The sequence below is a fragment of the Ursus arctos genome, unplaced genomic scaffold (assembly GCF_023065955.2).
Source record: "Ursus arctos isolate Adak ecotype North America unplaced genomic scaffold, UrsArc2.0 scaffold_12, whole genome shotgun sequence".
NCBI lineage: Eukaryota > Metazoa > Chordata > Mammalia > Carnivora > Ursidae > Ursus > Ursus arctos.
The window spans coordinates 67321029-67347670 of record NW_026622786.1 but is presented as its reverse complement, the minus strand read 5'-3'; the positions used below and the strand labels follow the sequence as shown (position 1 = coordinate 67347670).

The 26642-nt window shown below is 35.7% G+C and overlaps 1 protein-coding gene across 4 annotated transcripts in view; it reads right to left on the bottom strand.

Annotated features, from left to right (window-relative positions):
• The window catches only part of SPATA6 (spermatogenesis associated 6), a 151880-nt gene that overhangs the window by 99464 nt on the left and 25774 nt on the right, over positions 1–26642 (bottom strand). For all 4 annotated transcript variants that reach the window (XM_026498145.4, XM_026498146.4, XM_026498147.4 and 1 more), the window contains exons 4-5: positions 3536–3577; positions 2372–2496 (exon numbers count right to left, since the gene is read on the bottom strand). In XM_026498145.4, the coding sequence (XP_026353930.1) occupies positions 2372–2496; positions 3536–3577 (167 nt within the window). The remainder of the gene's footprint in view (positions 1–2371; positions 2497–3535; positions 3578–26642) is intronic.

Below are 26642 nucleotides of genomic sequence, written 5' to 3'. Positions count from 1 at the left end.
AATTAATTGGCTAGAGAGGCTCACACAACTCAGTAAAATAGTTTACTGTTTACCGATTTATTATAAAAGAATACAATGAAGGAATATAGATGAACATTCAGATGGAAGAGATTCATGGAGCAAAGTATGTGGGAAGGGACATAGAGCAATGCTCTCCCCAGGGACACCACTCTCCCAGGAGCTGCCTTCATGAGTCCACCAACCTAAGAGCTCTCTAAACCCAGGCCCTTTGGGTTTTTATTGGAGGTTTCATTACACGTTTGATTAAATCACTGGCCATTGGTATTTTAATACATTCTCCAGCCTCATCTATCCTCCCCAGAGGTCAAGGGGCTAAAAGTTCTAACCCTCTAATAGCAGGGTTGTTCCCCCTGGCAACCAGATAACCCATTCAGGGTTATTTAGGGGCTTTCCAAAAGTCGCCTCATTAACATAACAAAAGACACCTTTATTGCTCCCCATCACTTAGAAAATTCCAAGGATTTTAGGAGCTCTGTGCCATTAAAAGGATAAAGACCACTATATTTCTTACTTTAAATCACAGTGTCACAGTCCCACTCTCCAATACTGATTCTGACCCCTCTGGTAGCAGAGTTTCTAATTCTTCTGCCCAGCCCCAGAACTGGTGAAGCTATGATTCTCACTGGCCCACAGGGTATGGAAGCTGTCCCAGGCAAGAAGGCCACACGCTGCCGCCATTTTTATCTAAAGATTTAGCCATCATTTAAGCATAAACATGCACTCTTTCTTTTTTTTTTTAAATTCCAGTTAGTTATCATACAGTGTTATATCAGTTTCAGGCGTATAATAGAGTTATTCAACACGTCCTTATAACACCCGGAGCTTAATCTATCTTAATTGTCTTGATTGTCAGTCAGTTTCCAGCGTCCTGAAATTGTTTTGTGCGACAATTTTGTCCAGTTTTATACCTGTTTTTTATGGAGAGAGGAATTGCCAACCTCTTCACACCACCACTCCTAGAAGTCTTACTTTTTATATATATATGTATTTTCGGCCTTAGAAACCCAACATCTGAATGTATATAAAAGTAACCCAAAGTAGATGAAGAAGATACTTATTAATGGTCCATACTTTCATGTTTATACTGCCAATTTGGTATAATACAGCATTTTAAATTACTTTCAAAACACCATAATTTTAAAATCAGATTTTTTTTCATTGAAGTCTCCATACATTTGCTGAAACACTCTTCGAAGGTTTTTATAATATAGAAGATGGCTAACGGACCCTGACAATATCCCAAAGGAAGTATATTTTCATAGATTTGCTAGTCAGTCAACTTTTACACTTCTAGCAAGCTGAAGTTGCTATTTCCCAGAATAGAGCATATAAAAAACCTAGACCCACAGGGAAAAGTATTTAATTCACCAAACTGGCTCATACATCACCCCATTTTCCTTACTCATACTACTTTAACATTTTATAAAGGTAGTAAAAAAATGTTTGTCCAAATTATTTCAACCTAGACATCTTTTGCTTTTTTCCTTTGAACTAGCAGGGTCTTCTCTCAGTTTCTCTAAGTGGAAGACATTTTCAGGGATAAATATATTTTTAAATCACCCAACAAAAGTTGAAGGGAGTTGGGGGAAAGGATGGAAGAGTAGGCTGTCACAACGCAGCTTTCACTTCTAGGTAATGAATGTGTACTTATATGACATGAACACACAACAATTAACCTATCCAAACTCCTACTAATGAACATTTAAATTATTTCGATTTTTCACTATTATGAACAATGCTATCAATGAACATCCCTAGGAAGGCTCTTAGTACACCAGAGAGAATACATCTCCATGAAACATACCTAGAAGGCAACAGGCAATGAGAATCTTTGCCTTTACTAGATAATTTGAAATTGTGGTGGTTCCAATTTACATGGCACAGCAGCATGTAAGAGCTTCCAAGTTTCATACGTCTAATAGGGTCAGATTTTATGAAATTTTACCAACTTTATGGCTATAAAAATGAAATCATCAGCTTTTTTTCATTTGGATTTCCCTATATGCTAATGCACTTGAGCACCTTTTCAAATGTTTATTGGTCATTCTTTTGAGAGAACAATAAAGAAAAGAGAAAAGACAGGGAAGGTGGGGAAGTGGGAGGCAGGAGAGGAGAAAAATCTGAAGAATATAAGGCTAATTAATGCTTGTTAATTCTGGATGAAAGATGCATGGGTTTTGTTCAGATTTCAGTATGTTTAAAATAACATCATAAGTTCATTACAAAATCATGTTTTGAACCAAATTAAACTTTGAATTAGTTCTTCACATTTCAGGTATTAAGGCCTGTGTGGTGCTTTTTGACAATGATCCCACATCACAAATTGATTCAGAAAATAGTAAGCACTTACTCGAAGGCCAGAAATCCTCCTCATGGTAACCTGGCGGTTTGAATCATGGTGTCCAGAAATTTGGTTTGGACCCGGAAACATGAAATCTCGTGTATTTTCATCATATGTAGACAGTGTTTCACCCACTACAAGAAAGATATCCTATGATTCAAATTATAACAAAATAGTCTATTTAGAAACAAAATCAAGTACAATACATATAGTGCCTGTGCCTTACTGAAATTTCTCCTTCAGGGTCATGGGTTTTTTGGGTTTGTTTTTTTTTTTCTATGAAAGGAAAATTAAAAGAAAGTTATGTCAAATGGATTCCTTATTCAGAAATGTAGTACATATTACTAATTCTCCTTCCCCCTTTTATAGAAGGGAGGTATTCATGTAAATTTTGTCAGTACCTATGTGTTTCTAGAGAAAAAAAGTGCTTGTAAACATATCAAGTTGGTATGACACTTACAAACCTAAAATATTATCATCTTCATAAATTTTTTCTATCTTCCATTTTTTTCTAATTGCCATTATAAGACATTAGGTTACATGTTGGAAAAAAATGTAGATATTTTCTAGAATTTGTGGTTACCCAAATTAGGTATATCTGTAATATTCAAAATCTTTTAGGTTACTAATTTTCAGTAACATATAGCTCTCCATTTTTCATGTAGAATAACTATTTGATTAAGATAGATTTCTCCTATAATCACAGAAGTAAATAACAAAAAATCAAGCTATCGTCCATATTTTAATTTTACCTGCCCCAGAGATTTATAACGTTTACTAAACAGTTAAGGTTTTATTCTACCCCCATTCTCAGTTAACAGTCAACACACAAAAACGATTTCTTTATCAACAAAAAAATATAGTTTGAGAAAAATCACAAAAACTCAAAGTCAATTTTTATGAATGTCACAAAATATGCCAGGATGATAACATAATTTTCCACTTTCATTTATTACTATTTATTCCATTTTAGAACAATATTTTCAAATACTATTTATGTGAATCTTTATGTATTTATTATTTTCATCTATTGATGTTTTGTGCATAGTGGACCAATACTAGAAACTCAACATTGTTCTTAATTTGGGAAGAAGGGGAAAATATGTATTTTTTAAAAGCATTCTTTGACATGGGTTTGCACATCAATTACCTTATCAAAATATAATACAGTACCTGGTGGAACTAGTTGAATCAACTCAAACAATGCTGTATCATCTGAAAGTTTAAAGAAAAATTTCCTTAAACAAATTAACAATAAACAAAAATTAGCTACTTTATCATAAAAGTATCTAAAAGTCCTGGTAATTGCTGGGTACACTACATATATGTTTCTATCTTAGTACACTGTGTATATTTTTTGGTTGCTATGTCTCTTAAGGCTTTATTAATCAATAGTAGAGATTGTCCCTTCAATCTCTCTGTTTTTTTTTTAACTTTATCTTTTTTTTGAATTTTATCTTTTTAGAGCAGTTTTAGGTTTACAACAAAATTGAGAGGAAAATACAGAGACTTCCCATATATCCCTGTCCCCACACATGCATAACCTCCCCACAATCAACAGCACTCACGGGAATGGCACATTTTTTTTACCAAGGATGAACCCCATAGTCACATAATCACCCAAAGTCCATAGTTTACCTTGGGGTTCACTCTTGGTGATGTATACACTCTGGGTTTGGACAATTAAATGCATAATGACATATTCCATCATTATAGTATCATTCATAGTATTTTCACTTCCCTGATTTTCCTCTCTGCTCTGCCTGTTCATCTTTCTCCTCCACTTCAATTTGCTCCTACGAGCAACCACTGATCTTTTTACTGTTCCCATAGCTTTGTCTCTTCCAGAATGTCATATTAGAATCATACAGTATTCAGGTTTTTCACATTGGCTTCTTTTACTCAGTAACATGCATTTAAGTGCCCTTCATGTTGTTAGTGGCTTGATAGCTCATTTCTTGTAAGTGCTGATAATATTCAAGGTCTGGATGTACCACACTTTATTTATCCATATACCTACTATGGGCAACTTGGTTGCTTCCAAATTTTGGTAGTTATAAAGCAGCTCTAAACAATCTTGTGCAGGTTTTTTCATGGACATAAGTTTTTAACTCCTTTGGGTAAACCCCAAAAAGGGTAGTTGCTGGATTATATGTTAAGAGTATGTTTAGTTTTGTAATAAACCACCAGCCTGTCTCCAAATTGCTGTTCCACTAGGAATTCCCAAGAGCCATATATAAGAAGAGTTCTTGTTACTCAGTATCCTCACCAACATTTGGTGCTGTCAGTGTTTTGGATTTTAGCCGTTCTAGGAGTGTGGTGGTATCTTGTTTTAATTTGAATTTCCCCAGAGACATATGGTGTGGAGCATTTTTTCATATGCTTATTAGCCATCTTTATATCTTCTTTAATGAAGTGTCTGTTAAGGTCTTTGGTCCATTTTAAAAAATAATGTTGTTTATTTTATTATTGAGTTTTAAAAGTTCTTTGTATATTTTGGATAAATGTCCTTTATCAATATTTTATAAATATTTTCTCCAAATCTGTGGTTTATCTTCTAATTTTCTTGATATTGTCTTTCACAGAGTAGAAGTTTTTAATTTAAATGAAGTCCAGCTTACCAATTATTTCTTTTATGGATGATGTCTTTGCTGTTGTATCTAAAAAGGCATCGTTGTACTCAAGGTCATCTAGGTTTCTTCCTATGCTATCTTCTAACAGTTTTATGGTTTTGCATTAACAGGTCTATGGTCCATTTTGACTTAATTTTTGTGAAGGGTGTACGGTCTGTATCTAGATTCATCTTTTCGCATTTGGATGCCTAAGTGTTCTAGCGCCATTTTTTGAAAAAACTTTATCTTTGTCCCACTGTATTGCCTTTGCTCCTTTGTCAAAGTCAGTTGATTATATTTATGGGGGTCTATTTCTGGGCTCTCTGTATATCTTTATGAATATAAATTATGTCTTATTTCTTAAGCAGAGCTGCGAGGACAGTGGGGTATATTATATAACTCCTTATATTTTTAATACGTCTGAAGTATTTTATAATACATTTATAAAAATAAGAATAAAAGATGAACTGTGTCTTTCTCCCTTCCAGGACGCATGAAAAAGGCATCATCTCTTTCTTTCTTTAAGGTCTGCCATTATCATCCAAGGGAAGTCTCAATCATTTAACCCAATACCAGTATGTCCAATCTATGAAGAAATAGGAAATATTTCCTATAGGTTATAATTTCTAATAACAAAAAAAACCTGATATGGTCCTTTTCCTCAAAAACCTTATATTTCATTGAAAATATAAACATTAAAGGAAATAAGCACACAAATTATATCTACAAAGCACAGGGGCAACGAAGGCGCTGCAGGCAGTGCTGTAAGCAACTGCATTAACAAGACCCAATCTGGTCAGGGAATCAGAGACGCCTGAGGAAGAGCTCTTTAGGATCTGATCTACAGCATGAACAGCTGTAAACTGAGGGACTGGGGAGGTAGAGTTTTTTAAGCAGGAGGAACAGGACGCACAAAGGCTTTAAATAGTACACAGCAGGGTAATCTGAGAGATTAGGTGTTTGAAAAATAACCCTCCTGCAAGAATCAACTTGAAAAGGTAAACAATGAAAGCATGAGAGACCTAACAAGATAGCAAAAAATTATGTCTGAAACTCAGTCTAAGAAGGACACACAGAGAAATAAGCCTGGCGTTTGAGGCTACTTTTCTTTCCGGATATCTGACAGTCCTGGTAGGGGTAGCTTAGAGGTTGAGAAGCTGAACATAGCTTTTGATAAATTAATGAAGTAAAGGACCAAAAACTGGAATATCATGGCCTTGGAAAGAGATAGGAGGGGAGGTCCGCTGGTAAGGGACAATGGCCTGATAAACTGACTAGGCTCTAAGATTGGACCTTGAAAAAATACACTACAAGGGTAAAGAGTAAACTAAAATTAGATAGCCAACACTATATACTGAATGTTTGTATTCCCCCCCCCCCCAAATTCTATGTTGAAATCCTAACCCTCAATGTGGTATTTGGAGTTGGGGCCTTTGGGAGGTAGGGCAAAATCCTCATAACGAGATTAGTACCATTACAAAAGAGACCCCAGAGAACTTCCTTGCTCCTTCTGTCACATGAGGACACAGAGAGAAGATGGCTATCTATGAACAGAAAGGGAACTATCACCAAACACCAAATCTGCTCACCTTAATCTGAGACTTCCCAGCCACCAGAACTGTAAGAAATAAACTTTTATAGTTTATAAGCCACCTAGTCTATGGTATTTTGTCTTGGCAACCCAAATGAACTAAGACAGCCAACTAGGAACTAAGGGCTAAATCTGAATCATCCCAAATCCTATCTGAATTAAGGTGATCCAGAATTGCTAATGTCCCCTAGAAATCTGCCAAATCAATCATAAATCTTTTCTAAAAGAAAATATCATCATCTAAGTTTTCAAATATTTTAAAAATTTCTACATTCAAAGTTTGACAATCAATGAAAACTGACCAAGTGTACAGGGAAAATGAAAATTGGGTTTGAAAAATAAGAAAAATAACAGAGAGCAAAAACAGATCAACAGGAGATCCAGAAAAATTAGTTATCAGACTGGGACTTAAAATATGCTTAATACTTTCAATAAAATGAAATGCAAGGTTGAGAATGTGAGTAGAGAACTAGAAACTATTATAAATAACCAAAGGGAGATTTTTTTAACTGAAAAATAAAATAACAATAACCAAAAAACCCCATAACAGGTAGATTTATCAGCAGATTATAAATGACCCAGGAGAGATCTATAGAATTAGAAGACAAAAGTAAATATCTTGAGAAAAGCACGGAAAGCCAAAAGGGTGGAGAACATAAAAAAGGGGGAGAAAAGGATACAGTAAGCGGGTCTAACAATGTGTAATTGGATTTGCAAAAGGAAAGAAGAGAAAGGGACAAAAGCGATATTTTAAAGGTTAATGCCTGAGAATTTATTTGAAGAAAGATATCAAGAAACAAACACCAAGCAGAACATATTTTAAAATATACACACATATACATATACATACACACATATATGTAGAGTTGGGAACATCAAAGTAAAACCACAGGAAAAAAGACATAAGAGAAGATATTAAAAGAAGCCCGTGGAAAATGACAGAATACCTTTAACAAAATAACAATAAAATTGACAGATGATTTCTCAACAAAAACTTAGGGAATGAAAAGACAATGGGATAGTATTTTCCAAGGGCTAGGAGGCAATAATCCCAAGGTCAGCAAAACTAGACCTTCAAAAAGTAAGACAAAATAAAGACACTTTCAAATAAATAAAAATCAAGATAATCCATCACCAAAAGACCACTGAGAAAGGAACTGTGAAAGTATTTTCTTCAGAAAAAAAGCAATAAACTGAGAAAGAAGCTCAAAAATGAAAGGAAATAAAGAAAAACAAAAAAGGTAAAATATGGTTATAAAGTAAAAAGATGATGCCGATACAACAATAACAACAATATTTTGTGTACTTTAACTGAATACTAATTTAAAATGCAGTGCAAAAAACCCCACATAAAATCTAGAAGGGACATTACAAGCAGAGAAAGACAACTATCATATGATTTCTCTCATCTATGGAACATAAGAACTAGGAAGATCGGTAGGAGAAGAAAGGGATAAAGAAAGGGGGGGTAATCAGAAGGGGGAATGAAGCATGAGAGACTATGGACTATGAGAAACAAACTGAGGACCTCAGAGGGGAGGGGGGTGGGGGAGTGGGATAGACCGGTGATGGGTAGTAAGGAGGGCACGTATTGCATGGTGCACTGGGTGTTATACACAACTAATGAATCATCGAGCCTTACATCGGAAACCGGGGATGTACTGTATGGGGACTAACATAATATAATAAAAAATCATTAAAAAAAATCTAGAAGGGACATAAATGAAGTCACGTAGTGTAAGCTTCTTCATGTCCTAGAAAAGGTAAAAATAAAAATACATATATTAGGGTTTGATAAGTTATGCATGTGTTCTGCAACCTCTATGGTAACCACCGAAAACAGCAAAATAGTAAAGAACATGTACCTCCAAGTTAATCAAGGAGTAGAAATGAAAGAGCAAAAAACAGAAGAAAAAAAGAACAATAATATTCAACAATCAGAACAAATAAAAAGTAAATAGTATATGGTAGATTTAAACCAAAATATATCAATATATACATTTTTTATGTAAACTTTTTATTTTGAGATGAGGATTCACATGCAGTAAGAAGACAGAGAAATTGCATATACTTCTTACCCATTTTCCCCCAATGCAAAAAGATACCATAGTCCCCCTTTATCCATGGGGGATATGTTCCAAGACCTCCAATGGGTGCACTGGGGGAGCACTGATCCCTAAATTTATTATGTTTTTTCCTATACATACATAGCTATGATGAAGTTTAATTTATAAATTAGGTATAGTAAGAGATTAATAATAAGTAATAATAAAATAGAAAAATTATGACAACATACTATGATGAAAGTTATAAGAATGTGGTCTTTCTCCCTGTCTCAAAATATCTTACTGTACTGTATTCACCCTTCTTGTGATGATGTGAGATGATGTGAGATCATAAAATGACTGTGGTAAGATGAAGTGAGGTGAATGATTATTAGGCTACTATTGAAGTGAGGTGAATGATAGTGTTTGGCTACTACTGACCTTCTGACAATAATCGGTCGGAAGGAGGATCATCTGCTCCTGGACTGTAGGTAACTGACACCATGGAAAGCAAAACCCCAGATAAGGGGGACTATTATAGTAAAATCTATCCCAACCACTGCGACACGGATACAATCCACTGGTTTTATTTAGATTTCTCCAGCTTTATTTGTACTCATTTCTGTGTGAGTGTGTGTGTCTATATTTAGTTCTATACACTCCTGTCAAATGTGTAGGTTTGTGTATTCACCACCACAGCCAAGATACAGAAGGGGTGCATCACACGATGTCTTATGGTACCTTCTGTAGCCACACCCACCTCCCCTCCCCAAACCCATTCTCAACCCCTGATAACTACTCACCTGTTTCTGGTTTCTATAATTGTATCACACATTGTAAGAAAAAGTCTAAATCAACCAATTAAAAGACAGACTGAATTTTTATTTATTTTTATTTAAGAAAAATTTTTTTTCAGATTGAATTTTTAAGGGAAGAAAACTCTTTTCAAATCTCCTTGTAAGACACCCATGTAAAATATAAGGACATACGAAGATAGAAAACAAAAACATAAACAAAGATATAATATATGAAAAGTAAAAAATAAAAAAACTGCTAGCTTGGCTGCACTATAAAAGAGAGAGAAATCTTCAAAGAAAAGCATCAACATAATAAAAATTCACCAGTTGATGAATACATGGTAACACTGGTCAAGAGAAAAGAGAGAAGACACAAATTACTAATATCAGGAATGAAAAGAGAGAGGTATTTAAAAATTCTAATGACATTATGAATACATTCATGCTACTGAAGGTACCTGATCAGAATCATAATTCAAACAAAAATGATTAAACAATTATAGTACAATTGGGAAAATGTGAACTGAGTGGATATTTGATGATAAGAAATTAATATTTTTTGGTGTGATGTAATGTTGTTTCTTTATTCAGATATCCATATCTGATCCGATCCTGACATTTACTTCAAAATAATGACGTATTAAAAAAGAGCAAATTTCTATCAAAAGAAAACTTAAAACTTCTACAGATACAGAAAAAACTAAATGGTTATATATATATACACACGCATATATGTGTATATGTATGCGTGTGTAGATATACGCAATCTGTTACTTAAAACCTAACAACAACAACAACAGCAAAAACAAAACAGTAAGTCAGTGACTTCACCGGTGAATTCTTTCAAACTTCTAAGGCAGGAAACAGTGTCAATTATATACACATTCTTTCAAGGACCATAAAAGAGAGAACACTTCTCAACTTGTCTTACAAGCCCAGCAAAACCTTGATACCGAAACCTGACAAGAAGCTCACAAAAAGCGAAAATGACAGGCTATCTACCCAAAACCTACATTTTAGATATTGGTATCCTTAGATAAAATCATATGATGCCTGAGATTTACTTAAAAATAATCTTAAAAAAGTGATGATCTAAAAAAGAGTTTTAGGGGCATCTGGGTGGCTCAGTCAGTTAAACATCTGCCTTCGGCTCAGGTCATGATCTCAGCGTTCTGGGATCGAGCCCCACATCAGGCTCCCTGCTCAGTGGAGAGTCTGCTTCTCCGTCTTCCTCTGCACCTCCCCCCACTCATACTCTCTCTCGCTCACTTGGTAACTCTCTATCTCAAATAAATAAATAAAATGTTTAAAAACATTTAAAAAAGTGATTTACTTCAAAATATTCTTTAGATAGAGATAAAACAACATTAGCCATAAGTTGATAATTACTGAATCAAGTGACAGGTCAGGGGTGTTCATTTTTCTCTTTTGTCTACTTTTGTATATTTATTGAATTTTCTCTTAATAGAAAAGTTTTTTAGAGTTTTTTTGATTAAAAAAAGTTGTGCATGCTCTAAAAACATCACTGTGAAAACTATTATGCCGTTTTGTTAAAAGTTCTCTACTGCCTTTTCCATCAAATCTACAGAAATTATACAATGGAATACTGTTCAGCCATAAAAAAGAAGAAATCCTACCATTTGGAATGACACGGATAGATGTCGAAGGCATTATGCTAAATGAAATAAGTCAGAGAAAGACAAATACTACATGATCTCACTTATATATGGAATTAAAAAAAAATAAACCACCAAACTCATAGAAAAAGACATCATATTTGTGGTTACCAAAAGCAGGTAGTGGGGGAAGGAGAAACTGGAAGAAGGCGGTCAAAAAGTACAAACTTATGAGTGATAAGATAAGTGAGTACTGGGAATGTGATGAACAAATGACGACTACCATTGCCACTGCCACACGAAATACAGGGATGCTGTTGAGAGAGCCAATCCTGAGAGTTCTCATCACAAGAGAAATTTTCTGTCCTTTTCTTTGTATTTATCTATATGAAATGGTGGATGCTAACTAAACCTATCGTAGTAGGGGTGCCTGGGTGGTGCAGTCGGTTAAGCAGCCGACCCTTGGTTTCGCTTAGGTCATGATCTCTGGGTGGTGGGATCGAGCCCCCGCTGTCAGTTCCGCACTAAGCACAGAGCCTGCTTAAGATTTTCTCCCCTCTCTCCCTCTGGCCCTCCCAACTACGCACTCGCGTGCACGTGCGCGCTCAGGTGTGCGCGTTCCCTCTCCAAATTAAAAAAATAAAATAAAATAAAATAAAATAAAATAAAATAAAATAAAATAAACCTATCATGGTAATCATTTTACATTGTACATAAGCCAAACCATCATGTTGTACACCTTAACACGTATGCATACATATAATGACGTATGCCAATTACTTCCCAATAAAACTGGGAAAAAAACCAGTTTTTAGAGGAGGAATCTTACCAAGAAATTAATCATCTCCTTTTAGTCTCGTGCCATCTGATTTTGTGGACTGTTCATCCTCTTTCTTACTGCAATTTCTAAACCTCGGGATCCCTACCACTTTTCACTGAAGATGAAATATGTTCCCTTGAAACACAGGACTTTGTCGTAATTTTGAGCAAACCAACTTCCATGTGAATGCCTCATACAACAGTTCTCTGATCTCCTCAAATCCAGTACACTTATGCAAAGATTCTGATTATGTATTTACATGTCTGATTCTTCTTTTACTAAAATGGGGCTATATTTGATTTATTTCTGAATCCCTTATATTCTCTCAGCGTATGGAGTCTGCATAGGTAATCAGGAAGTTAAAAAAAACAAACTCCAGTTCTTATCATAGGTCAGTGGATAAGCAACTTTTGCTTAAGCCAACTTTTCTATTATTCCTTGAATCACAGGATACATTCTATGAATACACCATGCTATTTCTCATCCCTTTTCTAATAGAGGGAAGAACAGAAAAGGATTAATGCCAAACGTGTTGCTGAAATAAGAGCTAGGTTTAAGAAACTTGATCTATTGCACTTACAATAATTCTAATACTTGACCAAGAAAAGTCCTGTCTTCTAGAAAATAAGATGAAATTTTGTTAGAAATCAAACACATTAAATAAGCCTAGGATAAGCTGTCTTAATTTTCTATACATACCAACACTGTATTTCCCTGAGGTCACTTATTCTGCAACCTCAACGACTTGAAAAACATGATTACAAACCAGAAAATACATCTTTAAAAAAAGGTTAAGGGTAGGCAAAATAACAGTAGTATTTACTATCATCTAGAGAACATCTTGTTTGCCAGGACTGAGCTCCTATGAGTTTCACACAAATCCGCAAGACAACCTTAACAAGTCAGTGTTCCTTTTACAGATAAGACACAGAGCCTAAAGGTTAAGGTTTCCAAAGATCGTAAGTCCCTGAGCTGAGATTTGAGCTGGGCTCTAACTACTTGTCTTCAAAGCCTGTACCATTTTCATTAACAGCCTATTGGAACTAGAAAGTGAGACTTACAAAATAAATGTAAGGTGAGGAAGTTGTATTTTGAATGAGGAGTAAAATAAAGAATAGGACAGTAGCTAGATGGGGGTGAGTATGAAGGCAGGGAATATTTTTTTTAAGATGGGAATATATAGCATATTTATATAGGGTGAGGGTTCACAAGACAGAAGTTGAAGATACAGGAGGAATAAAAAATCTAATGACCAAGGGGCGCCTGGGGGCTCAGTCAGTTAAGCATCATCTCTCGGTTTTGGCTCAGGTTGTGATCTCAGGGTTGAGACTGAGCCCCGCGTTGGGCTCTATGCTGCTCAGCATGAAGTCTGCTTGAGTTTCTCTCACCCTCTCCGTCTGCCCGCCGCCCCACTTGTGTGTGCTCTCTCTCTCTAATAAATAAATAAATAAATCTTTAAAAAAAAAAATCTAATGACCAAGATACTAGAAATGGCATAAGGAGGTAGGTAAGGGGGACAAGTAGACAGAAAAACCTTGAGCAGAGAAACTCTAATACCAGGAGAAATAAGATAAAAATGGGTAATAATGTAGGTGACTTTTAGGACGAGGGTGCAGCAAATGGAGGTGGATTACTACTATAACCTCAAGTTTGGTTGGCAAAGTAGGAAGTGCAGTCATCTGTTCATCTTAAGAATGTTGGAGTTTATGGGGCGCCTGGGTGGTTCAGTCGTTAAGCATCTGCCATCAGCTCAGGGCGTGATCCCAGAGTCCTGGGATCGAGCCCCGCATAGGGCTCCCTGCTCTGCTGGGAAGCCTGCTTCTTCCTCTCCCACTCCCCCTGCTTGTGTTCCCTCTCTTGCTGGCTGTCTCTCTCTCTGTCAAATAAATAAATAAATTCTTAAAAACAAAACAAAAAAAAGAATGTTGGAGTTTAAACACTTAGAATATCCTATAAGAGAAATTAGACAAGAAATTCCCCAAGAAGTAAAAAGACTGAAAGGTAGCACTGAGAAGCAACTTATGTTGGTACAATCTGAAGGTCATGAGAGTCAATCAGCAACACCAAACTCACCTAGAATAAAAGCCAGGAAGGCAAATGGTAGCTATGACCCTTTATTAAGAGTCTTTTACATGTCAGCCTTGATGTAATATCTGGCTTAATGAAATAAAGATTTCTGCTTCTGATAATAGCAATTTATACAAAGCGGGCCAATCATCCTACTAAGAAGATTAAAAAATCTGGTCAAATTATTTTTAAAAATCTGCCTGAAGCCATAGAGAAGCAAATAAAGCAGTGAAGAATTACAGCGCCAAAATCCTGGAGAAGAAGAAAAATCCATGAGGATGAACCACACATTGGAGTTGTTTTCTCTCCAAGGGCATCTGCTAATTCCAGAAAAGACACATGAAGAGTTGATAAATTTAGCTGAGATCCTGATGGTCTTGCAGACCTAGAAGCAAAATATGACCGTAGAGCCTACTAACGAGGAGAGATTTTCATAAACTCTCCACACTTTAGCCCCTGAAAGGGCCCAGGAATAAAGATGAACTGGAAATAACCTGGCGTTGACAAGGACTGAAACCTGGCTTCAAATGACCTTACTCTGTGACATTAGACTGACATGATCAAGGGTTGCTAGTGCTACTAGCAGCCTAGAACAGGGAAATAAAAGCAAACAGAACCCATCTGGAGAAAGATAGCATGATGCCATGCCCCCAATTATCTCTACAATTTTTCACATACAATGTCCAATACACCAAACAACTAGGAATAGCTATAGTTATTTTTAGGAAACTGCTGAACACTATTAACTAAAGCTAATTATACACCTACTCTATGACCCAGAAATTCCACTCCTAAAAATATACCAAGAGAATTGAGTATATATGATTACCAAAATATTTATAAAAATACCCATAGTAGCTTTATTCATCATAATCCAAGACTAAAAACAATCCTCATCAACAGGAGAATAAATAAATTATAGTACAGTCATACAGTGGAACACCAAAGGGCAATAAAAAAGAATGGTTTACTGAGACACAACAACACGGATGATTCTCACAGACATGAGCCATACTCACAGAAATACATATTCCACTATTTAATTTATATGAAGGTCAAGAATAGACACAAATAATCAATGTCGATAAAAGTCAGAATGGTGATTATCTTGAGGGGAGCACTGACTGGTAGAGGCACAAGGAAACCTTTCTGGGCAATGGAAACACTATGTCTTGGTGAATGGTGATGACTGACATACACAAATGTGACTGATCATTGATGAGTACACAGGGTTAAAATTAGTACATTAGACATGACACACACATACAAATAGCTAAGACAATTTTCAAAAATTATAAACCTGGAGGACTTGAACTACCAGATATAAAAACTGAAGCTACAGCAATTAAGAAAGCACAGTATATATGAAAGGATGGACAAACAGAGCCATGAAACAGGACAGAGACTTTAGAAAAAAATTTGCATGTCTAGAGGCACTTGATTTATGACAAAGTAACATTACAGAGTGATGAGAATAAGAAAAGTCTTTTCACCAAATAGCATTACACACAGATAATATATAAAATAAAAATGAAATTTTATCCCTACCTCAAACCATAGATAAAAATGAAATCCAGGTGAACTGTAAGTCTAAATGTAAAAAGTAAAGGAATAAGGTTTTCAGATTACACAGAAGAACATCTTCATAATTTAGGGTAGGGGAAGAATTCTAATACATGACCAAAAAAAAAAAAAATAACCACTAAGCATAAAGAAAAAAATTAATAAATCAAACTACATAATTAAATCAGACTATATTAAAAATAATTTGTTCATCAAAAGAACAAGAACCACTAATAGATAAAAAATGCAAGCCACAGAGAAGGAAAAGATATTGCAATACATATAACTGATGGAGGGTTTGTAACTAGAAAATATAGAAAATTCCTACAAATTAATAAGAAAGTAACCTGATACAGAAATGAACAAAAGACAAACATTTCACACACATTATAAAAAAGATGTCCAGAAAGATTGATAAACATATGAAGAATTGGTCTACTTGATTTGTCTTCAGGGAAATGCCAAATAAAACCACTATTCCCCAATCATAACAACTAAAACGAAGAAGTCCAGCAATGCCAGGAGTTGGGAAGGATGTGGAGCACAACTTTCACCAATGGCAGAGTGTATACTGGTAGAGCAACACCGGAAACTGTTTGGCATTGTTTACTCATTGTCTACTTAGGGCACCGACCCTACGACTTAGCGATTCCACTTCTATGTCTATACCAAATAGGAATACGTGCTCATGAGCACCAAGTCATGTAATCAGGAATGTTCAGAGTAACATTAGTCATAATAGCAAAAACTAGTAAGCTAAATGCCCGTCAATGTCCACAAATAACAGAATAAATAAATTAGAGTACAGTCACAAAATGAAATACTATACGGCAATATGGATAAATGGATTAGTTACTCATAACAACACAGATACATTTCTCAGGCAAAATGCTGAGCAAAAAATCCAGGCACAAAAGAATTCGCACAGTATGATACCATTTATTCAGTCTTCCAAAATAGGCAAAGCTAAATTATATTAGACATTAAAATGGAAATTCTTTTGTGAAACAGAGAGGAAATAGTGATTAGGAGGGAGCATAAGGGAAACTTTTTGAAGTTTTAGCAATGCTCTATTTCTTCTCGTTACACAGGTGTTCACACTGTAAGATTTCTTTTTTCTTTTTAAAGATTTTATTTATTTGTTTGTCAGAGAGAGAGAGAGAGCACAGCAGGGGGAGCAACACACAGAGCAGGTGGTCTCCCCGATGAGCAAGGAGCCTGACATGGGACTTGATCCCAGGACCCTGGCATCATGACCTGAGCCAAAGGCAGACACTTAATCACCTGTGCCACCCAGGTGTCCCTCACGCTGTAATATTTCAATGAGTTAAACACGGTAGGTTAAATATATGCATTAGCTATGTTCCCTTCTGAACCCTCACTAAAAAAAAACCAAAGGATTAAACACACACACACACACACATACACACACAAACTCAATGGCAAAACCTGAGAGGAAACAATCTGAACAGAAGTGGTAACTGAGTTAATAGGAAAGCTTAGAAGCGACCCATATTATACTCAGGAATTCCTAACAGATTTAGTAATTGGTGGTGCCAGGTACCTCCGGAAATGACAGAATCAATGGGGCTAAAAGCCAGAGCAGTTGAAAGTTTAAGAAGCGGTCAAGAACCCAGATCCCTCCCCCAGTTTACACTGCTACTGCCTTTCCCGATACCCAGGCAGGTAACTGGAAGTTTATTCTCTTATGGGGGGAAGGGGGGCAGGGAGAAAAGGGTGAGAGGGAGGGAGAAGTGAAGGGAGGGGAGATGTGCAGAAGAGGAAGGATTAGTCACTCTCATCCTTGTCATTGTTGTTCTTGGAACGGAAGCAGCAGATACAGTTGATAGCGGGGCTACTCTGAAAACAGGTAGATTAAGAGTCTGGCTATATACTGATATTTTACCACAGCTGCTGCTTCTACAAGGTTCTGAAATCAGCAGTAGCCAAGTTTATAGTCTCTAGGAGAAAGATATGACTGATTTTTCTATTGAATACAACCAGCTAAAGAGAAAAAACATAAAAAGATGCTGACATCCTAAGTTATCCAATAAGATGGCCCAGAGAAATCAGCCTACTTTAAAGTCCGTATTGACAATCTCCATCCAGGAAGAACCCCCAACAGATTTAGTAATTAGTAGTGCCAGGCACCTTGGTACATAATTTCTAAAAGCATATTAGTCCTCTGCTCTTAAATATGAACAGATGGCCAATAATTTGATGACACCCTCTAGTATGAAAGGCAGAAAAAAAAACACAAAACAGAAAATAAAAGCAGAAGCAGCAGAGTTTGTCTTCCCAGATCCCCTCATAAAAACAGACACGGCAATTACACAGCAAAACCATAAACCTACGGACAACATCTATAATAAAAAAGGTGATAAGATATCTCTACAAAGCACTCACAGTCACAAAACCCACGGGTGTCAGCATCTATCTATGCAGGGAAGCAGAAGGAAGTAAGGGGCTATCTAAAGGACCTGGGAAGAGAACCCCAAAATAGCCAACAGGTGCTCATTAGGAAGCACAGGTCAATTTGAGAAAAGCAACTGAAACTGGGCAAACGTTTGCCCATTCCAATAGCAGTTGAGTTCAAAAGATTTAAAGTAAGTTCCAAAGGCAGTAGTCTGATAACCTGTAAGAACTATAGAAACTGACCCCCAGGGTTCCCAGGTAGGACAGAGCCCAAGAAACTAGAAGAAACTGTAGAGAAGAGAATACAAATTCAACAGGATTTTTTAAAAAGAGAAAAAGAAAAACCGGGGGGGGGGGGGGAGACTAATACAAGTAGAACGGAACAAAGGCAGAAAATCCACAAAGACAAGCCGTCCTATTCGTTGAACATTACAGAAGGGAGCCCAGTGAGGCTGAAAAGTTATCCTCAATCATGCTTTCTTCTAAACATTCGGGAAAAAACTAAATTCAATTAAGAATGAGCAAAGAAAAGGATAAAGGTCAAATATATACCATGTTCCTGTGTAAAAAAATAATAGTGAGCAAAAGAAAAAAATTCCTACAGTGAAGACAGCCAAAAGATGTTTGTAAAAGAGATCACAACTATAATCTACTATTTGAAAATTTAAAAAGTTATGCAAGGTATTGAAGAGCTACAGAAATCAAAGTCAGAAAAACAAAAAAGTGAGATAGTATAACTCAGGAAGGAAGTAGAAATAGGGGAAGTTGTTTCAGAAATGAAGAATAAACTAAAACAAAGGCAAATAAAAACAACAGGGAAAAACCTTAAAAGAAATAAAAAGGAGATTTTTTTTTAAATCAAAGAGAAACAAAAACAGAATTTTTAAATGAGAGAAAATAATGAATATTAAACAGAAAAAAAAAATCCAGCATACTATAATAGCAGACCCCGATAAAGAAAACTAAGGCAAAGGAAAAAAAAAACAACTAAACAGTATAGTTCAGGAATTTTGCAAGAATGAAAAAAGATTAGAAACTACAAATGAGAAAGCACACACACTACTGGAGAATCCCAAGCCATACACAACAACTTCAGGACATATTCAAAACTACTAGACTTTAAAGATAAATTAAAAATATTTTAGGTATCTCGGCAAAAAAAAAAAAAAAAAAACCCACAACTCATTAAGTGAAATAACATTAAACTTTGAGAAAATGATATAAATACCTGAGGGAGAACTGGGTTAAGTTAAGCAAAAACTGAAAAAAAACTAAAGTACAAAACTAAGCAAAGGAGAGAAAATATTAATTCAAGTGAAATCAGAATTCTTGCCGAGAAAAGTAACCATAATATAGTCACCACATGGTTCAGCTAAAAATACTTTTTACATGGTCATACATAAACCAAAATTGTGCTACAACTGTATTAAGAAGAGAGAAAGACAGAGAAAGGGCATCTATATGTTTTGGGGGCAAGCAGAGAACATATGAAAAATAATTAAATCCTCATTTTCCATAAGGGAAAGTAGAGATAATGTCTAAAACTGAAAAAAACAAAATGTTTCAAATGCAATATAAGCATGTCAGAGATACATGGGTGAGTACAAAGAAAAACAAGTTTTAAAAAATAAAACTTAGTCCCCGGGGAATAGGAAATGATAGAGAAGAGGGATGTTATGGGACTGCTGTTTTTGTAATAAGCTTTGTAGACTATATGTAACTCTGGTATAAAGAAAAGTAACAATTATATAACCAATTAAAATAATTTCAATATAAGTAAAAACCAAATTTCAAAAGGTAAGACATTAATAGTTACATATATGCATGTATTTATATATGTATGTATATGTGTTTATATATGTATACATCTGGTATGAGAGCAAGTCCTACAGAATAATAAAATTTATTGCTCTGTAGTTCTCTGGGTGAAAAGTTCTGATTCCATGTGCATAATATGGCTACCCCTTCCATTTCAAAGAACTTGCCTTGCTTTGATAGTGCAAATTCAGTATTTGCGAATTTGAAAGAAAAAGAAAGTGACACTTTCTTTTTAAATAAATAAATAATAAAATTTATTTTAAAAAATCAGGTTAGCCTGAGTGGGTCAGTCGGTTAAGCATCTGCCTTTGGCTCAGGTCATGATCTCAGGGTCCTGGGATCGAGCCCCGTGTTGGGCTCCCTACTCTGTGGGGAGCCTGCTTCTCCCTCTCCCTCAGCCCCTCCCCCTGTTCATGCTCTCTCTCTCTTGCTCTCTCTCAAATAAATATTTTAAAAAATTAAAAAATAAAAATAAATCATTTCACAAAGAAAATAAAGGAAGTATTGCCAAGGAAGGCAGTACTTCCATAAGGGATAGGATCTAAGTAAAACAAAAGCACCCACCCGACCCAGAATCATTCTGGAGGGGGCCAAACCTGCAAGCAGAAAACGGCCAATAAAACATTCATGAAAATATTACATGGGTATTTAGTATTGCCAGTTATTATTTCTGTGAATCATTTCCAGCAAACAAAGAAAAAAATTAAATGCAGCTGTTACCAAAATATATTTCCGAATATAATTCGTTTATAATTCCAATAGGTTTGCTAAAGGTATCAATGGTCTCAGAAGTAAAAATGGTCTCAGAAGGAATATAAAATTGAGAAACAAAGGGTTTAAACAGAAAACAAATGTAAGATTGGTGTCAATATATTATCTACCTTGAGAATCTACCACCAGCTCAACCAACAAGCGCCACACAAAGTGAAGTGGTGAAATAAACCAGACAGCCGCCACTGTTACTGCAACTGCCCAGCTGTAAAGAACCGCCCTGAAAAACAACGCCTTGGGTTTGGTTTATAATTTATCATAAGAACCTAGATTGACTTCTACTGAGAAAAACTATTTGCTAGTTTCTATGAACAATTTTCTATTCCTTTATACTTAAAAAATAAATTTTGGCAAAAATGCTTCGGAAAGAAAGACCTTAAATTATTAAAGAAAAAGCTAGCTAATGCTGCTAGAAACCACATAGCAAGTTGATGTAATTACATCTACTAGAACATAGAGCATAATTAACCTCATTTTACAGTTGCCCTTTCTCTTGTAACTAAGTAATGACAATTTTCCTCATTCCTCTATAAAAATTCTCATTTTCACATGTACTTTCAGTGGGAGTTACAGAGCAAATGCACTGCGGTACTCCAGAAATCCTACTCACATGCAGCAAATCAAAAGCTACAGTAAGTAGCTTGAGAGTGCCAGGACGCTGTTAGCCCTCTGCACCAGCAAGAACAATTGCTCTAATAATGTCCTCTGAATGCTTATTTACCTGCCCTAACTACAAAGATGAATTGGTTGGAATGTATTTGTCACTGTTCATTTAAAATATGAATCCCGAGTCCTACAAGCCCTCCCTGAGGATTGAGGCAGGGACACTCCCATTCATAGACTCTGAAGGATTTATTCTCAGCCTTCAAATCTTCACCTGAAAGCATTTTAATACCCCAGACACCAGGTAAGCACTAATTCCCAGAAGCCTGAAAAGCAGGAGCTCTAGTGAAACTGCAATTTTTCCCTACAGGCAAGAGAAAGCAATATGGATACCTACTAATCCACTACAATATAAATAAAAATCCTATTTTCTCTGTATCAAGTGTTAAAGGGAATGAGGCCAGAGAAGCTATTAATTATAAAATTTTAAATACAAAATATATTTCCTAATCAAAGGATTATAACACTACAAATAGCTGCTATGTCTCAATAGGATAGTTTCAACAGTCATAAAAATAGTAACGGGAGGCAGGTTTACAATGCATTATATTTTATTTAACTCTCTATTAGATAGCTAGTATGTGCCAGCTATTGCAATATGCATTAGATATTCGGCAGTAAACAAAACAGGAAAAATCTCTACTCTTATGAAACTGTCATTCTATTGAAAGAAAAAAATAATAATATATCAGTGCTACAAAGAAAGACAGGAGGACCATTCATTCCCATCTGCCCTGAGCCGCGTCCTTTTCATACCTGTTGTCTTGATGGAACTATTAAAAGCATACTCTTTTACTCAAAGTATCCTGGGTGTAAGACAGAATAACCCTTAAAGAGAACAGGACAGGTAGAGATTGAAATATTGACCAACAGGTGCTATTTTAGATACTTTGGTGAGAAAAGGCCTCTTACTATGATGATAAATTTCAGCAATGACTGGAAAGAAGTGAAGGAGCAAGCAACATGGATATCTCTGTAGGGAGAGCTTTCCAGACAGTATACTGTGTGTGTGTGTGTGTGTGTGTGTGTGTGTGTGTGTGTGTGTAGAAGAGAATCTGTAAACCCTCGCTAAGGATGAAAATCCACCGTCTCAATAAAGAAGTCTATGAAGTAGAAAACTTTTCATTCTGTTTCTTGACTAAAAATGGTTCCCAGATTATAGTTTTAGCCGTCGCCAAGTTTATTCTGGTAGATTGCAGAACTAAAATAGTTTCCCTAAAGAGAATGCCTTATTATGGCTTTTAACATAGTTGGCATTTAATACATTTTATATATCATATATTTCCCTAGACCTTAGGTGATTCTGGACCTCTGGAGCTTCCTTAGAGGTGCAGATGTGATGTGAAATGGAACTGGTAAATTCCCCAGTAATAACACTAGTAATAATAATAACACACCACCAGTGATAATAAACAAGAGACATTTTAAGTGTTTACTGTGTGCCAAGGACTGTTCTAAACATCTTAACTGAGATTACTCAAGGATCTGACCATTTGTCAGACTGTTCAGTTAAGGGGGTCCTTGGATCTCCTTAAGCATTTGGACCATGCTCAATTTACTTCTAAAGAACATAACCTCGATTAACAGATATCAGATTTTAGAAAAATAAGTACACATTAGTTTTTATGTTACACAATGGAAAATGATATGTGTGACTCACAATCCCAAAAGTAGACTACTACTGGTAGGTGGAAATTCTGGAGGAGTCCACGATTGTTTCAATGTTTCCTTACTTGAAATTCTTCCCTTTGCTTCCATTGACCTGAAGTCTACTTTACTTCTTTCGGCTCAATTTTATATTTTATTTAAAGGAGCTGTTTCTACCACTTCTACCATCACCCTGTGTTGAAGTTTAAAGACTTGGTGCTACGGAAGCTCACTGTAGGGGCACCTATGAGAATTCTCCACAGCTTTCCCCTCCTTTCCCCTCCAATCAGAGACCTACGTGGTTTTTAGAAAGTGACACGTGTCCCACTTGAACCAAAGTACAAAACGTATAAGCTAAGTGAACAGCATATTATATTTCCCCAACCGTGATTAGAATAAATATCAAAACTTGATGAAAATTATGGATCACAGACCTCTTATTCTTAAGAATATGGAAAATGTGAGGCCTGAAGCTGCTATAATTTTGCTACCAGAAATTTTACTACAATACATGAGGTGAAGATTCAGGAAGATAAAACGGAGCTACAACATAAATGTATCAATATGGGTCCAATCAGGAGAGAGGAACCACACAAGGAAAATTTAATATAAAGAACTATTAACTATATTGGAGTTAAAGTAATAGGGGATTGCCTAGCTGTAAGAGAACGTAAAAGAATATGGGAATAGCAGATCAAAGAACTAGCCATTACTCCTGGGGCTCAGAGCACCCAAGGAAGAGTTCTCCCCAAGCTCTCCTCTCCAGGGCTGGGATCCAGGACTTGTTCAAGAGGGTACAACCTTTGCTCACTGAAAGAAGTTGCTCACTTACTGGAAATCTGCCTAAGGAACTTGTCAGAAATCAACCACATGGGGTGCCAGGGAGGTTATTCACAGAGAGGTGTTTCACCAGAGGCACTTCAATACAAAACTACAAACAATACACAATGCAGACCACGCTACAAACGGGGACAGCTAGAGGACACTGCTGTCGGACACCCTGTACCGCAACACCTGAGTGCCAGGGAAGGCGCAAGCCCCACAGGAGTCTGCTGTGGGAAAAAGCCAGCACGCCAGCACCTGGAAGCAAAACCATTTCCCTCTGGAACATTACTCCAGGGCCCTCTACTCCATGAAGCTTCTGTGCCCACCGAGAAAAAAAAAATATTTAAAGGAACCAGATCAGTTTCCACAGAGCGGGCAAAAAGACTGAATTTGGAACTGAGGGGTAAGAAATCAATAACTAGCACATTATATGAAGCAAAAGCTGAAATAAATGAAAGGAGAAACAGAAAATTCAGTAATTATAGCTGGACATTCAAATGCCCTTCTCTTGGTAACTGATAAAACAATCAGGCCTTCCTTACCCCTCAAGAGATAAAATCAGCAAGAATATGAAAGGCTTAAACATTATCAACCAACCTGACCTAACAGAAATAGATTGGTATAGAATATCTCAACCAACATCAGCAAAATACACATTCTTTTCAAGGGCAATTGGAATATCATCAAGGAAAGAAACCTTAGGATATGCCATAAATACGTCTCAGTAAATTCAAAAGAACTGAAATCCTATAAAGTACTACCACAGTAGAATTAAATTTGAAATCAACATTGTAAAGACATGTAGAAAATATGAAAATATTTGGAAATGAAAGAACATATTTCAAAATAACCCAAAGATCAAAGAAGAAATCACACACACACACATAAAAATTAGACAATATCTCAAAACTAATGGAAACAAAAAAATAACATCAAAATTTAATAAATGCAGCAAAATCAGTGTGTAGAAAGAAATTTTAGCTTTAAATGCTTATACTAGAAAAGCAAAAATATCTAAAATCAATCACCTAAACTTCTATTTTAAGAAACTAGGAAAGGAAGAGCAAAGCATGCACCAAGCAGGTAGAAGAAAGAATAATAAAGATTAAAATAAAAATCGGTAAAATTGAAAATCGAAAAACAGAGAAATATCATGAAATTAAAAAGTGGTTCTTCAAAATTATCAACAAAATTGATAAGCCTTTAGGCTCAGACATCCAAGAAAAAAAGAGAAAAGGCAAATTATCAAAAGCAGGAATGAAATAAGAAACATCACTACTAATCCTCCCAAAATCAAAAATATAAGAGGAAAGTATGAACAACTTTAAGCAAACAAAATAGACACCTTAGACAAATTTCTGTAAAGACACAAATACCAGAGTTAACTCAAGAAGAAATAGATACATAAGAAAGAATTGATATAGTAATTTAACCTCCCTCCCACAAAAGAGCCCACGTCTAGGTGAATTCTCACAAACACTTAAAGATAAAATAATATCAATCTGGGGCAACTGGGTGGTTCAATTGGTTAAGCGGCCGACTCTTGGTTTCAGCTCAGGTCATGATCTCATGGTCAGTGCAGAACCTGCTTCAGATTCTCTCTCCCTCTCCCTCCGGCTCACTCTCTCTCTCAAATAAAGAAAATCTTAAAAAAAAAAAAAATCAATCCTATACAAACTCTTCCAGGAAACAGACAAAGAGGACACATTTCTCAATTCATTTTATGAGGCTAGTACTACCTTGATAACCGAGCAAGACAGAAAAATTACAAAACTACAGACCAAGTTTCTCATAAATAGATATAAAAATCATTAACAGGAGCACCTGGGTGGCTCAGTAGGTTAAGCATCCAACTCTTGATCTCAGCTCAGTCTTGACTTCAGAGTTGTGTGTTCAAGCCCTGCATTGGGCTCCACTCTGGGTGTGGACACTACTTAAAAACCTTTATCATTGATGGGTAGGGGGATGGGGTAGTTGGGTGATGGGCATTATGGAGGGCATTTGATGTAATGAACACTGGGTGTTACATGCAACTGATGAATCACTAAATTCTACCCCTGAAACTAATAATACACTATATGTTAACTAAATTGAATTTAAATTAAAATTTTTTTTAAATCATTAACAAATATTAGCAAACTGAATCCAGGAAAATATAAAAAGGATTATATACCATAACCAATTAGGATTTTTCCCAAGAGTGAAAGAAAGTTGATATACCATTGGAAAATCCATAATGTAATAAACCATATTAATAGAATAAAGGGGAAAACACATGAAAAACACATAGAAAAGCATATGACAAAACTCAATACCCATGCATGATAAAAACTCTCAACCAGTTAGGAATAGATTTCTTCATCTTTTATCAGTGATAGATTTCCTAATAAGAGGGTTTTTTTTTAATCTACAATAAAAACTACAGCTAACATCAAATTTAATAGAAATACTGTTTTTCCCCTCATATCAGAAACAAAGCAAGAATGTTTGTTTTCACCACTTCTTTTCAACATTGTATTAGAGGATCAAACCAAGGCAATAGGGCAAGAAAAACATTAAAGGCATACAGATTAGGGGCACCTGAGTGGACAGTTAAGCATCTGACTTTTGATTTTGGCTCAGGCCATGATCTTGGGTTGTGAGATCGAGCCTCGAATCAGGCTGTATTCTCAGCAGGCATTCTGCTGGAGATTCTCTCTCTCCCTCTGCCCCTCCCCCACCAAAATAAATAAATAAATCTTTTAAAAAATTTTAAAAATAAAGGCATACGGATTAGAACGAAAAAAGTAAAACTGCCTTTATTCCCAGGCCAAATAATTCTGTATATAAAAATTAATCTACCAAAAAATCAACAACAACAATAAAAACCCTACTTGAACTAGTAAGTTTAGCAGGTTCTGGGTTCAAGATAAATATGTAAAATCAATTTTATTTCTACAGAATAGCAAATAAGAATTCAAAAATAAAATTAAGAAAACAATTCTATTTTTTTAGCAGCAAGAATGACAGACTTAGAAATAAATTTAACAA